A 16164-nucleotide genomic window follows, 5' to 3' on the forward strand; every position below is an offset into this window, starting at 1 on the left:
CCTTTTTAGGCTCGCAAAACTGCACATCCAAAATTATTAGCCAGCCTTTTTGGCACTGACAGCAATTTTGAAAATGCAGCACTTGGACTCCTAGCCTCACACAGCAAAATTTCCTGCAGTCTCTCTTAATCCTTTGGTGCAGAGGATTCCCATGAACCAATACTCTCAAGAGGTCCCAGATCGAAGTAACAATACATTAAAGAAAGATTAAACTCCTCACGTGAGCCTGCAGTCATTTTCTCAGGGCCTGGTTTTCCATCTCTACACATATATATCCATTTTTAACCATGCAACATGAATATAAAATGCTATTGCATGTGCCTGCATTCACTCCGCATGGATAAAAAGTTAAGTCTTCTGTTTGTTATGATAGTGCAGACAGATCTTACAAAACAGGATCTCAGAAACCAAACATCCTCCTTCCCCTCCCTCCTTGGAGAGCCAGGGTAAAAAGAAAACAGATGAATAGCCTCATTTACCGTTTTTGACACGTAAGTTGTACTTGTATTCATGCAGCTCAGACTCTCCTCATTGCAGCAGCCTCCACATCTGAACACGTTCACACAGGGAGGCTTGAAAAATTTGTTGGTTGTTGTACCCAGCTCTTTGGCAACTTCCACGCAGGTTTCCCTTGGCACGCATTGAGTCTTTTGCCATTCCTCATCTATGACTGGAGAAAACACCATTTTTATGAGCAATCACAGCAAAGTTAAACCTCTGATTAGTGAGGCAGAAGCATTATATAAATAAGAATGAAGTGCTGGCAGGCCATTTGCACTTACTTGGATCGATTTGCACTTACTTGGATCGATCTAAAGACCAGAGAGAGTCTGAGTGCAAAATTACCCCAATAACTTACACCAGCTGCACTGGCAAAGAGGTCATTGCATTTATCCGCCTTTAGCGGATGACCAAAATCTCCCTTAATTCCAGTGGGTTAAGTAAAGCCACATCAATTTCCCCTAACCAAGAGTCAGGTCCGCGGTGTCTATCTGACAAAGCTGGCCCACACCCTCTTCTCCTTTTCTCCAGGGTAGACCTCCTTATTGTCATTTTATCCTCTCTTTGTGTGGACCCCACCGTGGACTCAGTAGAGCCTGGGCCTGACTGCAAAAGCACATTAATGATTAACAGATTCTGGTCAGAGGGTATTAATACTCCTACTGGATGTCAGCCAGCAAGCACCGTTTCCAAAATGACTAATGAAATCCAAGACAAACACACTCACACCTCAGTACCATCAGGGGGTTCAAGTTTGAATAACAGGAATATGAATTCAAGCATGATTTATCTATTCAAAACACTGTGGCATCTTTCTAATACTGAATTGTTGTAGACTATTAATTTATTTTAGACTGATCTGTCAAATTCTGACTGTGAGGAGGAATAATCCATTAACTGGCTGAACCAGAGGGAGAAAACAGTGACATTTACATAATATTATCTCGAGTCTTATTAAGAGGTGGCCCTGCTTTTTTTGGCTTTTGCTTACCTGATTCAAGTTATGGAATTATTCGAGAGTCATCTATGCTTATGCTTTAAGTTCTTCTTAAAATTATGAAAAACATTTTTCCTGTCTGCCTCCCTTGAGCAGACTTCTGAAAGATCAAAAGCAACTTCTATACTATTAAGAAAATTGCTCTCTTTTCCAATGCAGTCTACCTCCCTACTGTTGTGTAAGCAGTGCATATGTTTACAGGGAAGTTCTGGAAAAAAAAAAAACAAAACAAAACAAAAAACATTCTGGAATACTTTTAATCTACATGCTATATTTTGTCTTCAGAAGAGCATTTATTTTTCTCCTTCCTACCTGACTTTCCTTTTATTCTTTTTAACTTCTTCTTCAACAGACTGTATATTTAAATCACTTTGTTTATTCCTGCAAAGTGCTTCCCAGGGTTGATTCACTTCACTTTCCAATCATGCAAAAAGTACAAGAAATAAGAGCTTAGGATCCAAATTCTGATTTTACAGCATAAATTAAGAGACGAATCACTAAAATCAATGTAATTTTCTAGAGTAATGTTAGTCTATCAAAACAGGAAGCTAAGCCTAGGTGTTAAATTAGAGAATAAAGTTTGCCAAGCTCATTAAGGTATGTGCCTGTAATCACTTCAGATGTCACTTCAATGAGTGTAAGCAGTGATGACCTTTCCAACTACACACATCCTCGTTTTATTAACCACTTCTTTAGTGGAAGGGCTGTTATAGGAAGGGGCGATCAAAGAAGAGGGTGCCACATTTAGTTCAGAAGCACTGTGGTCACCCTCATCTTTTCTGTGAGCAAGCACAGGGCAGCTGCTGAGAAATTTGGGTCTCATACAGACTCCCGCTTGAAAGCACTGCAGTCCTAAGTGAGCTGAGCTGCTTGAGGGAGGCTGTGTTTAGACGGGGTGACACGAGCTTTCAGTGAATTTGTTGTTAAAGCTCTAGAAAGGAGGAACAAAGTCCTGAATTTGCCCTGCTGGAGTTCAGAATGGAAGATGGTCTAGCAGTGAAACAACGAGGAGCTTTGACCCAGCCTTCTCGTCAAAACACTTTTATTAAAACAAAACAGATGCCCTTGGCAAAAAGGTCAATGCTTAATGACTGGAAAGGGTGTGGGAAAGAAATACATGTTTATAGGCTTGGGTTTTTTAAAAGGAGCTTTAGTACATTGAATATATTAAGATATTAGAACAAAGTAGTTTCTGTCCTGGGATAATTCCACTTCGGATGGAAGAATGGAGGAGATGACCCAATAGGCTTTTTTTAACTTAAACTTAAGAAGCCTGACTTTGAATGAGAAAGCTGACATCTCTGTGTCTAGAGTGAGACTTTTAAAGGGAAAGTAGGAAGCAACCTAACAGCTGTTCCAAGCAGAAAATGACATCTGTATGACTATACTCATCTGACTTTATTACCTGAAGAGTTACATTATTCTGCCATTGAAAAAAAGCCCGTTGCAAAACACACTGCCTCAGTAACACTTGATAACATCCTCTGTTGCCTTGCTGTTTTGACAAAAAGCATATTTTAGTTTTTCAGAAATGGTGGTGCTCACTAATTGAGCGATATGAGTAGAAAATTACAGCATTTCACACTGGGTACTACTTCTAATAACCCTATGGATCGTTAATGTTGCTGTGTAGACTTGTAAAGGGATGTAAACAAAATGTTTATCATCAATTAAAGCCCTCTTAATTGTTCTTTCAGTTGGATTTAGCTTTTTTCTGTACAAAATTTCTATGAGAAGTTTAAAACCATGCCTGTGATATGAAAACCCTTTTCGGATTGGCACTCATATCTGCGTTTCTGTGCTGTAGCTCAGAGAAGAAAATTAAGGCCTTTGCTCAGCCATAATTTGGCCGAGTAATGGTGTGCAAATGCAGCTGTGGTTATTGTAAAAGTGGTATTGGAACAGGATCAGCAGTATCTGGTTTCCCAATAGGAAAGTGATAAGATCATATCACTTCAGGGTAAAGACTCAACCAAAAAAAAAATAGCTCGATCTGTCCTTCGCTAGGCTACAGTGTAGCTTTGCTGTAGGATATCCATTTGCTAGATCAAAGTATTGTAACCAATCCTTTATTTTACATCTATGAACATATAATGCCTCTTCAGTCTCTTAACTACAAGAAGCAGTATTCATTTTTGCTCCAGATGAAGGAACAGATTGTGATTCCCTGCATTCAGGTGTTGGGTGGTTGTTTCAAGATCTTCCCTCTGGAGAGACTTCCTCAAATATATTGAGATTAGGGCAGTATCTTCTTCCTCTGCAATTCCCACCCAGACACTGCTGCTGATGCAGTGCCTTGTATCAGAGCACACCAAATAAAAAAAGGGACTTCTGTGCCTGCAGTAAAGCTCGTTTGTTTCTGCCTCCAAGCAAATTCTGAGATTTAGCACGATGCTGCTGGCCAGCCCCTCGGCCAGTCATTCCAACCTGTTCTTTACACATTGACTTCCCCTCCTTTCTGTCAGCTGACAAATCCATACATACTACATCTTCCCTTTGGAGAGTATAGAGAACAGTAAGCCTGATTTGGCCACAAAATGAGGAGGTGTGCTCAGGCTGTCACCTGACATTTTTTCATTCAAAGTCATTTTCTGTCAATGCCCTGTTGTTTCCACTACAGGTGTATTCTAGGAAACCCCTGGTACTTAACACTTTACTGCACAAGAATCAGTGGTCCTGAAGCTGAGATCAGACTCAGCCACAAACCTGCGCCTACCTTTCAGTGTATCGATGTCATAGAAAGCAGCAGCAAATCTGGTGGAGCGATGCGATGCAGAGCGGGAGTCTAAATTGGCCAGACTCTTGAGTTTTAGCCTGCATTTCCACAACTTCCAGTCCTCAGAGTGAGTGATGCGAAGCAGCTCTTCCAGGCTGGATGCTCTCCTGATCTGCTGTTCTGACCGCTCCAATGCTGACAGAGATGTCCTCTGGAAGGGAAGGAGGAAGTCAGAAAGCCAGTACCTTTACGGCCTGTCCCCAGTGCAGCACGTGGAGCACTTGTACAGAAAGGCAGCACGTTACTGAGGATGGACAAGAGTACCTGGGAAAACAGGAGCACACAGAGATGTCCTGGGCTTTGACAGTGCCTGGCACGAGGTGGATCTGTAGGATTTGTGCCCATATAAATTGGGAAGGGAAGATACCCACTTCTCACCCTTTTCTATCACAGAGCTATTTGACAAATGCAGACTTCACTGTATCCTTGGTCCCCAGGGAACCGGGCAGACACCGATCACATCACTCCTGTGCCTGAGCTGGCCAGCCATGCCAGCGTGAATCCCAGGTCACCCCTACAGACAACCTAAATGAGTTCAGCAAGTGAGCACAACCCACGTACCTGTGCAGCAAGCCACCTTGGGTGCCAAAACACTGGTGCCAGCCATGAGATACCACTGCAGAGGCAGGTGATACAGCTGGAAGCTACCCTAAGTTTAAGGACCCCCATGACGGGCAAACACAACGTTCAACATGCTGCAAAGCACAGGATGCATCTGCCATTTCCAATCCTGACTACCGTTTGGGTCATGCCTAAGTCAGCCAAAGCGGCCTCAAGTCCAGCCTCAGCACTGTGGCTGTGCTGCAGCATTGGCACAGTCATTGCGTTTTCCATCCGCGTGATGTACATGATCATTCTCCGCACCCACGGGAGAACACTCCTTACAAAGACTTACCCCATCAGTTTACAGTTGCTATTAACTTAAAAAATACCTGTTCAGCAGAAACTTAATATTGCCCAGCACCCCATAACAGTACTGGTTTCTTTGGCTACTGCTTCCCAGCATCTGTGTTTCTGCCTTTATCAAGGCATTGAGTATTTGTTTCCACTGACTCACCAGATCTGCTGAAAACTGTTGCCTCCAACACAAGTAAAAGGTTATCTTTGTAAATGGCTGCGTTGCGCTGGGCTGATGCTCTCAGCCGTACTCTCTGGTCATGCCATTGACTGTACTTTTTGACTTGCAAATAAAGCGCTGCATAAATACAACGCCAGTTCTTAAAAGCAAAGCTGAAGTATCGGAAGCTGGTGATGAGGTGTGTAGCAGCCCGAGGTCTGAACCGGTAGCAAGCGAGTGCTCTGTGTAGGACTGGGGAAGGGGTGGGGGAAAGGGTCACCTATAAGGGGAACATTTCTAGATGAGGTCTGAAACCCAAACACTGAGCACATCTGTTATTTGTTATTAAAACATCTGTGGCATTTATTTTGCAACGATACAGATGTTAGGCTGTACATACAGGCCAAGTTCGTTTTTGGGTAATTACCTTCCACTGACCTAAAATTTCCTATGTAGCATACTCAGAATAAGTTATTTGCTCTTCTTTTATGCCCATACAGAACATTATATTGTGCTCTAGCAAGCTGCCATGTTTCATTACAGAGATGGCTGTTTTTCATAGGTGAATGATTTCTTATACATTTCACATGTGGTAAAAACTGGAAAGCCCATCTCAATACTTACGGACAAATAGCTCAGAAGGAATGTGAATACTTAGCACCAGTAACTGAATTTCAAGATAGTTTTACAAACAAGCTTCTCAGAATTTTGCTGATCTAGGAAAGCTGAAATTCAGCTTGAGGTCAATGCGTCAAGACTTATTTGTTCTAAGAACCGCAGCTTATATTCACTCCCATTCACAAACTGTCTCCTTGACCTTGCAAAACATGTGAGTGTAGGAGCAGTGCTGGCATGGTAATGGGATCAAAGATATTAAAACTGAACTCTATTAACCATTAACAAGACTTTTTTCTCTCTTTGAGGTAAAAAGATATTCTAGCTGAATCAGCATCCAAGACTTCTAAACTAGACTGAATTTACAGAGAACTTGTAAAATGAGATGATGGTATTCTGTAAATTACAAGACATATCCTTGCACTTTTTCTAAGAGTCAGTACTTTGGGACTTGCTTTTCCATTTCTTTTATTTAAATATCAAGAGTTTTTGTTAATGATTATTATATGAGCAAAATAAGTTTTAAACATAAGATGAAAGAGTACAGAAGAAGTGTACATGCCTCCTCATAGCAAGCAAAGATCTCTGGGTTTATCTAAAGCAAGAATTCGTACTGTTTTAAGGATTTTTCTATTTTTAAAGCTATAGAAGTTCCTTAATGTGGACTGAATACACTGAAATTAATGAACATCATGCCTTCACAAGTATTATTGTATAGAAAAGGGATTAAGTTTTATTAGTAGAAGTCATTTTTATGCCAAAAAATGCGTCTCCAATAGGATTTGAATTCTGATAACTAAAAAAAAATGTAGTTCTGATACTGATGCATCATAGTGGTATTGTCAAAGCCTGCGTATATCTGCAGATTGTTCCTTCTCTTACTGGTTTTCATATATTGGAGGCTGGAGAAGTACGGTCAAAGAAAATGGAAGGAGCAGTGCTCATTACAGAATTCCCTCTGCAGTCAGAGGGATCGGATCAGAAATGTATCCTAATTAACTAAACCATGATCATCCAAAACTCACACAGAGCCTTTGGAACTGAGTTATCACTTTTCCATCAGCTCCAGCCCTGCTCAGCATTGCCTGGGCTATTCAACCCTGAAGTGAATCTGTTTCCTCTACTCTTCATGTTTCTCTGCAGTTTGACGGGATCACCAGTTGCCCGCCATCACAATGCCGGAATAATTGTCTTCCTTCTCCTATTTGACTTCCTCCTGGAGGGAACGGTTTTTACAGCTGATTTTATAACAACTTCACATGAATCCCTATCTGGTACAGAATTTCCTGATGCCCTTTCCCATAACAACAACAGCATTGAGATAAAGTATGGTCTGTCCCTCTGAGCACTGCCAACACTAGGCAAGATGATGAGCTGAAGGCACCACCAGCTTTTAAGGGAGGGCTGAATCCCAAACAGTTGTAGGTTTTAGAGTGTGGACATCTATTTTGTCTCTGAGCTAGTCACCCTCAGCTCCCTCTATAGCCAAGACAGAGAAATATAGACACTTTTAGAACATGATTCATTTGAAATCACCTTGAAAGCCTTTCTACTGGCTGCCCAGCAAGCCCAGGTTCACCAGATCACAAGAGATACCAGTGGTGGATCTTTGGTCAAACAAACCTCACTGCAGGTATCTAGGTATAAAACATCTGAAGGGAAGCACCTAATTTTGTTCCAATTTACCTAAGCGCTAAAACAGGAACAGTGAGTACCACCTTATGTGTTTGGTTTGACTCCTTTGAGAGTACTACAATACTACTACTACAATACTACAATACTACTGTCACCTAAAATGTTCTTCTAAACGCCTGCTACAGCACGGACAGGCTGTTCATCTAGAAGGACATCCCTCATCCTTATACACTTTGATGACAGAGGCAGCTGTCCACAACTTAAAAGCATTCAAAACTAAAAGCTTAAAAAATGAAGAGTGTGGAAGGTGCATCAGCCACACCAGGGAGGCAGAGCCCTGTGGTCTCAGACACCACAGACTGAACTGTTTCAGTCGAGCACTCTCTTGCTATGGCACAGCAGCCCTGAATAGTGTGTCATCATGAAATCTTTCCAAAGCATTCATTTCTGGTCATCCTGTTTTGAAAAGGACAGCATCAAATGCAAACACAGAACCTCTTGCCGTCTCAGATGATACCATAGATGATGTGCCATAGGGCTGCTAGCACCACGCAGATGTGGAGACTTCTTTCATATACTGAAGTTTAAATTCAAGCCCTGTTTAGATACAGACAAACATACTCTGGCTGATTGAAAAGCCCCACTTAGAAGAGTGCAGCTTTGCACAGCAAGGTGAATAAATGGTTCAAAATGTGAAATTGGAGGAAAGTGTTAGGTTCAGCAAAAAAACCTACCCCTCATGTGATGATCAAGGACTTTATCCCCTCTCACAGTGCTATCCAGTGGACAGCAGTTAAAAATCAGCATTTGAACAGGAGGGGCAAGCATGCAGACGGGTCAAACCTCCACTGACATTTTTGGGAAATCCAGCTTCTCACAAAAAACAAGAGAAACAGAGCCACCATCTGTCTGCTTCTACTGACTGTAGTCATCTGCACACGCTATTTCCCACTTTTCAGATACCCTTACCTCCCTTTTTTAGGCTTTCTCTGGTAACTACAGTCCTTCCTTCTGGATTCCACTCCCATTCTCCACTCTGCTCTCATCATCTTGTACTGCTTGGATCCCACTGTGCTTTTATGTTGTTTACTTTTACTCCTTTCCCCATATTCTGCCAGGTGGGAGTCTAATGAGACCTACCTCAGGCTGAGCTGTTCAGCCTCCTGGTGCAGAGGAACTTCCATTTTTCTCCCTTCCATGCCCTCATTCCACTTCCCTTAGGTTGACCCAGATTTTAGTAGTCAGCTGGGCTGAGCTGTCACCATTGTGGGAGCTGTTGGTTGTAATGGCTGCAACCTAGATGTGGAGCAGGACTTCACTGCACTTGGTGTGGTTCACATAGGTAGCAAAATTATGATCTCTGGCCCCAGAAAGCTTAAAATATACATTAAGGCTTGAGAGAGAAAGTAGGCAGAGAAGGAGCCATAGGCGAAGGGCCAGGACAATATCCTTTATGTGCTCCCAAAATGAACAAATTACTTGTGGAACCATATCACTGGAAAGATCCAAATGTCCTAAACTTTCAGTACCTGTAAATGCACACCCAGTAGTCAACCAAATACATAATGCTATTGCCTACAAGAAATGTTTGAGTAGAACTCATCAATAACAAATTTCAAAGTACTAGATTTACCTCTTGAGTTTACTGCTGCCCTTAATATCATTTTTCTAAGTGTCTTATCTAAGAATGGATCCCATACCCGGAGATAAAAATCAGATTCATATTTAAATGAAGTTGTATGTTTTTCATAACAGTGACCTCTGATATGTTCCAAAACTATTCTTCAACTCAAAGAGGAATATCTGTTTTCCTCTATTTGGGCTATGAGCAACATCATTGACATCAGGAAATGATAACGTGGGTTAGCATTGTGATTTTTGGATAATTACAACTTTTCCTCTTCCAAAAGAAACCATAATGGGCTATCTATCTTCCTAGCCATCTCAGATGCCAGAAAAACCCTGAAAGTAGTTAAAATTGGAAAGGAACAAAAGAAAAAGCAATGGTACATTCAGTGGCCTTTCCCACTTTGGACAGTGGCTTAAATCAGACTCTGAGTTCATTACCCCATTGATTTATACTAGTCAAATATTTGGCTTATGCATCATGTCATACAGATGCACAATCCCACACATTAGTCTGCACTGTTCAAACTGGGCCCCTTCTTGAGAATTAGTATGGACAGTCTCCTATCAGGTGCTGTAGCTCAGCAGTTTACACCTTTTTTCCATGTTTGACAAGCTCCTAGGTTTATTGTCGAAGAAAAAAATACCCTACACTTTTCAAACTGATGTCCGAATGAGTTAGTGGAACCCACATTTGCAAAACCCCTTTTTTTGCATGTGCCACCCTTTCCAGCCTGACACTGATGGTCTTTGCATTAACGCTGTGTTTCAGGATCTCCTGGAGGTATTTTGAACAATGGAGGAAAGATGGGTAGAATACGATAGTAAAAGAAAGGCCCACTAAAGTCCTACTTTTATTTGAGGACCCATAGCACAAACACATGCTGAGGAACCAGAATTAATTCTTTTCATGGCCATCAGTAACTATCAATATTTTTATTTAAGAAAACAGATGCATGGTGAATTATATTTTGTGTATGAGAAGGCAAAAATAAAGGTTGATCGAAGTCCATATTTTGCTTAATCTGAGGGAAGTCCAACTTCCATTTCAGTCTGTACTCAAGCACACCCACAGACCCAGGAAATATATCCTGAAAGCTTACACAGATGACTACTTTCCTTAAGCCCCAGCCTTGCAGTCTTTATCCACGGTGGGACATAAACCTCTGCTTAAAGCTAAACACGTGTAACAGCTCTTCTGAAAAGGAATGTTTTTCTGAGTTAGGGTCAGAGATACTATTGTGGCAAGTGCTACATAAATACCAACGGAAATCTTCAACATTATCACTGTGTCTGGGGCCAGGACAAATGATTAAGGAACCTCTCAATAACCTTGCACTGTTTTATGATCCATCCTCTCAGTGATTAAGCAATAAAAAGAAGGTAACAGCTTTATCTTGCCAGGAAAAGCAGATTGTAGCTGCATAACATGGAGCGATGATTCTTTTCATGCCATTGTAACACAAACATGGCCAAACAGATTTACGTTAAGTTCAGACTAGATCTTTCAAAATTAACCAATCTAGGGGGAAAGTTTCATTGCAAAGTGAGGGCACTTGGACATCAACAAAGAGTACTGGCAGCATCTGAGGACATTTTGAACCTTTATGTGAGAGTTGTGTGCTCAATGGAGCGATAGCAGCTGCGTTCAGTTCAAGAGAAGTCATGTAGAAGACAAAGACTTGATGCAACCAGAAGTCGAATTCCCCCCATCCCAGTGCTGCCCGAAGGCTATTCTCAGAACTAGACTCAAACCAGTTTAAATACTAGGTAGATGATTCATAACCACATGAAAATACCAAGGCACTTTGCTGCTATGTATGCTACATCTGAAAATAACCTCCTTTTCTTCCATGATGCATTCCCTAAGGTGTTTTTACAACAGCTGATCACAAGATTACGACGGCCTCATCTTGCAGAGACAGAGTACCTATAGCTCCCTACCACCCCAAGTTCATTAAAAATGAAAAAAACCCTGATCCTATGGGTCATTCACCTAACTGAATATGAACTACTTATCTGAGACTCCTGTTATAGTTAATGGAGAAAAATAGGTCCATTGAGTGCATGTTCATCTCATTCTAAAGTCTGTTGGATAAACTGTGCCTCCAAACTGCCTCTTTCTTTGATGCTGAAGGAGGAGTTGGGAAGTCACTAGCTCAGCTGTAGTTGCGTGACCTGAATCCCACCCAACTGAGAGCAGTCAAATGAATTGAAATCCCCTCTCCTTAGCCAAAGTGCAAGCAATTTATGAGGCACAGCAGTCAATTTTTCTCAGGTACACAGATATAAACAACCAGCAAGTTCAAGTGCACCCAGGTCTGAAGGACCTGGGACTGACTGAAGGGCAGCACTGGCAGCTGCCCACAGAGAGGGAAGCCCTTCATTCTCTGTCTCAAAGCCGTGGTGTAGTTGCCCAGCCGTGCTGTGGCTCATAGCACACAGACTGTGAGCTGATGTGGCCAGGGAACTGCAAGGGAGTTCCTGTGGAAAAGTCTTGTTCTCTCTTGGCAGGAAAACAGAGCAGCTCTTGCCATTGTGAGGTCAACACAAAGGTCAACGTGGTATCTGAAGGTCTCTCGTTTGACCATTTTCTTGATGAGAATGACAAGCTTACGTGGGGTCTCAGCAGTAAGAGGAACTCCTTTTGAGGATTTTTGTCATTATTATTAATATTTTTAGCATTATTGTGGCTCCTAGGAGTATGGGGTCAGGTACAAACACAAAATAAAGAGATGATCCCTAACCGGGTGTCTACAACCAGAGTAAAAGATGAGAGAAAACAAAGCAAGGCATTCATCCAAAGGGAGTACCGAGGAAACACAGAAAATATTGCTCAGAGTGACGAACCATGATTTTGAGATAGCAAGGGCTCAACCATTGCCAAATTTTATCATAACAAATATTGTCTATAATGCAGCCTCTTGTATCCTTGGGGTGTTGCATAAGGGCTAATAAAACAGTGAGAGAATCTTCTGCAGCTTGAAAACATCAGGCTTGCAGGAGTGACTTACTGCCTTACCAACAAGCAACTGCATCACCCTATAAACATCTAGCATGAGGCATCTGACTCTACACATACTAGTTTGCACTAATTTTGTCATCATCACTGTATTTCATTTCTGAGGAGAGAAAGAACATCTACTTTTCAACAGCTCCGATAAAATCAGAACTTTGATTCGCTGTCAGCTACGAATTTCTGATATATGAAGTCTCATCCTTGACTGTATCCCCTCTTCTGTAAACATGACTGTCTATGCATTATTAGTGCACAAATAAGCTATTTTTAATTATAGTGAACATGACCACAGAGACACAAAACAATGAGATATTTTGATTTCCTACTAATATTGTTCTCTGAAACAGATGAGCTTGTCATGGGATTTTTCAGTGACTATTGCAATCTTTGTCATCATTATCAGAAGCATGGATGAAGTTTCAGGAGCATGCAGTACTTCATTCCACCTTCAAATGGTGACTGTTTAAACAAATACTCAAATCCGTTCTAATACTTAGAAAGAAGTTTAGGGTCTCTCAGTGCGCTGCCTTAGCGAGACTGAACATTCACTTGATGATCACAGTTACAGCATTAATAACCTGGAGGGACGTGCTGCTTACGGTGGGGACAAGTTTAGGCCCTGCAAGGCAGATTTCCAGCTGTTGCATTTTTAAAAGGGTACTTTCTCCAATGAGAACTGTACTGAAAACATACAGCTATATTGTCCAACTATATAGCAAAAAATATAAAAAAATATGATCTCATTTCATCTTTAAGAGGTTGAAAAAGGCCTCAACGTTCTTTCCCTGAATATAAAATTAGTAAGAATTGTGTTACAGTTGAGGAACCTTAGGGTTGCATCAGACATATGATACTCAAAGAAATTGGGGGTTTGGGCCTCGAAGGTGAAGTACCAGGGCAGCACTTTTTGTTTTCCAAAGCCCCCTCAGAAAATTGATACCTTGATTTGCCTGCTAACGTTTCCAGCTGTGCCCACCACTACGACATTTTCTGTGACTGCATCAAAGGGAGACTCCATCTAACTCTCACCAGTAAAAACAGGCGTGTGTCAGACATGGATCGCCTGGCTGTAGTGCCCCGGCAGCTACTCCTGCCGTGAGGAAACGGTGCTCTGAGTGGAAATCCTGAAGGTAACCTCTCTACCCTCATCAGTGCCTGCTTGTCCAGAAAATGCTCAAGGGCTGAGGAGCAGGCACAGGAAAAAAACTTTTGCTTCCCGCACCCACAGCATCAGCCAAACCTCTCCCCGTCTGCCTCGAGAGTTAAAGAGCGTTGGCCTTGGCCATGCGTCCTCTCAGGAAAGGGTGGCGGTGTGATGGCAGCACCTCCTCCAGAAACCCCGTGTGTCATGGCTGCTGAAAGAGAAACTGCACAGGGCCCTGTCCTGTAAGAAGAGCAGCGAAGACTTGCCAGAGCACAGAAAGAAGGACTGACAGATATGTGAGTTGTGGGTTTGGGAGGAACGTGAAATGGTAAAACTAATAGTTTGACCAGGTGTCATGTGAGGGGGCAGGCGGCTGACAGGGAGACGTTTATCTGAGACGATCACATTTCTCACTGATACAGATGGGATGTTTGAGGGTCTCTTTTGCTAAAACCTTGTCAGTACATCATCTGACCAAGACCCAAAACTGGAGGAGAGGAACTTCTAGACTGCTCCACCTCTGATGTTCAGTGCGGTAAAAAGTTCTCTCCAGAGTCCCCTCGGTGGCTGTCTGTCTCCTTGGGCCCCAGCCTTACCGCCAGTGAAGAGAGGAGACTTAATTACCCATTTCCTAAATTTAGTGGTCAAGGTGGTGATAAAACAGCTTGTACTTTAGCTGAAGATTATGTGTTTTCACAAGTAAATCATATTAGCTACCCTAGGGCTTCAAGAGAACAGCTGTTTTATATTTTGAATGGCCTTTTGAACTAAATAGATCTTTTGCGGTGCTACAGCAAACAGATCAGACTTCTTGCACTTTAGTAGCATGCTTACATTATCGAAATCCTCAGAGATGAAACATTTTGGTTGCTGTATTCTTGGTTTGAATGAACCAAAATATTCAAAACAAAGAAGTGAAAACATCAGAATTGTACATGCTTTTGTGAAAGCATAAATCTCAGAATATTTCATGTTCTTTTTCATGTCCAAAGCAATCAGAGACTGAATATTTTATCAAAATACCTCTCACAACTATAGACTTTTAGCCAGCTAGATCTTTACGCCGAAATTTTTTTTTCTCCAGACAGCATATATTTTGAGATTCAACTACAACTCTGGTTAAACAAATATTTCTTCCCTCAGCCAGGTCTTTTGGCTCTTGTGGGAAACATCCTCGCAGCAGCTGAAGTGTGATTTTGAAGGTAACAACATTCACTGCGCATCATTTTGTCAGCAGCAATGGAAAAGCTGGATAGGCAGATGGAAGAAAAGAGGAGGTCTGCTATGGTACTGAGTTTCTTCCTATTCAGGCCTAGTCACCTACATTGAGAGTTTACCTTTAGGTCCCTCCTATGGTGATCATGCAAAATATATTTGCTTGGTCAGTGAAAGGATACAGATGGATTGTCATAAATAGCCAGGGTAGTAACTCATTGATATATCCTAAATGCTACTGACAGCAATGGGAGTCTTACAAGACATTTTCTGAGCCTCTACTTGTATGCTTGTTCGATCATCTGGCATTGCTGCAATCTGTTCAGGCAGCTGTGATGCTCAGTACAGAGCACAACTAGAAACATTACGTAGCACTTACTTCATCATACACAACAGTAGGTGCTTGTCTAACACTGTGACAGTGTACACATGTCAAAAATAGCATGTTATATGTGTTTACAAAGAGCGTGCCCAGACTGTAGTTACTTTCTTTTGATATTTGCCTATTCTTTAGAAGTCACTGGGGTTTGGGCAGTGATTTTGGAATGACTCAGTAACAGAGACCTGAATGAAATCAGATTACTATGTATTCTTTTAATACTTGAAAATATTTTTTAATATGATGAAGATTCCTTCACTTAGGGGTTTCATTGGTTTCTGGGTTTGCCCCAAGACACTTTAATAAATGTTTTGGAAGTGTGACTAGCCATTTGGACGGCCAGCTTTCAAAATGTCACTTCACAAAGCAGAGTCATTGCCAATACTGAATGAACTTATGTTACCTCAATCACATGCACACATTTTCCTGGAATTGTAGTTTTTCTTAAGTAATATTTCCCTAGCAGTTCAGGAAAGTATCCTAACGTGGTTTCTGAGTCACATTGCTAATTAAAGTGAAAAGTTTTGCCTGTTTGTATGGCACATTCTCTACATGCAACATGACATATGCTACAGTAACATGATGCAACTTTTTTGCAATTCAACCCGACTCAAATAGAATTCCCTCCTCAACTGCACACAAATTGTGACCACACTGCAGTCAGTGACAATGAATTCTCAAAACTAACCCAGTGTGCTTCGCATCTGAAGGGATGGCTCAGACAAAGCCATCCCGACATCCCGGTAATAAGGAGAGCAGTCAACCCTTTGCAAATTCATGTGGTGTCCACATTGGGTTGGCAAATCCCATGTGTTCAACTGCATGTCCATTGTACTTGGTAGGACTCTGCTGAAGCGATAAGGACCCTCCTAGATTGCGTTCTACCACTAGCTGAGTGGTCACACACTTGTCCTGGTTTGGCTAAAACAGGACCAATTCTCCTTTCAGTGGATTTTCCTTGAGTTAAGTTTCTTCTAAGTAACTGCACTTTCTGAAGTTGGCTACATGTTTTTCAGACAGTGTCTGCTTTTAGAATTGATAAGGCTCGATGTTTATAGTTGTTACCAAAGTAATGGTAGGGTTGGTCTGCAGAAAGGCCCATGTTTGTACTTACTCCTGTGAGAACCAAGGTCACTGCTGGCTCTCCTATGGTCCACAAGTGAAAAGGTGTAAAAGGGTCGCACCTGCGGGAAAGTGTGG

The 16164-nt window shown here is 41.8% G+C and overlaps 1 protein-coding gene across 1 annotated transcript in view; it reads right to left on the minus strand.

Moving 5' to 3' along the window:
- Nucleotides 1-16164, minus strand: part of FIGF (c-fos induced growth factor (vascular endothelial growth factor D)) — a 31786-nt gene that overhangs the window by 8135 nt on the left and 7487 nt on the right. The window contains exons 2-3 of the mRNA XM_009706126.1: nucleotides 4215-4425; nucleotides 480-670 (exon numbers count right to left, since the gene is read on the minus strand). Of these exons, the coding sequence (XP_009704428.1) occupies nucleotides 480-670; nucleotides 4215-4425 (402 nt within the window). The remainder of the gene's footprint in view (nucleotides 1-479; nucleotides 671-4214; nucleotides 4426-16164) is intronic.

The sequence above is a fragment of the Cariama cristata genome, unplaced genomic scaffold, assembly GCF_000690535.1.
Source record: "Cariama cristata isolate BGI_N322 unplaced genomic scaffold, ASM69053v1 scaffold16048, whole genome shotgun sequence".
Lineage (NCBI taxonomy): Eukaryota > Metazoa > Chordata > Aves > Cariamiformes > Cariamidae > Cariama > Cariama cristata.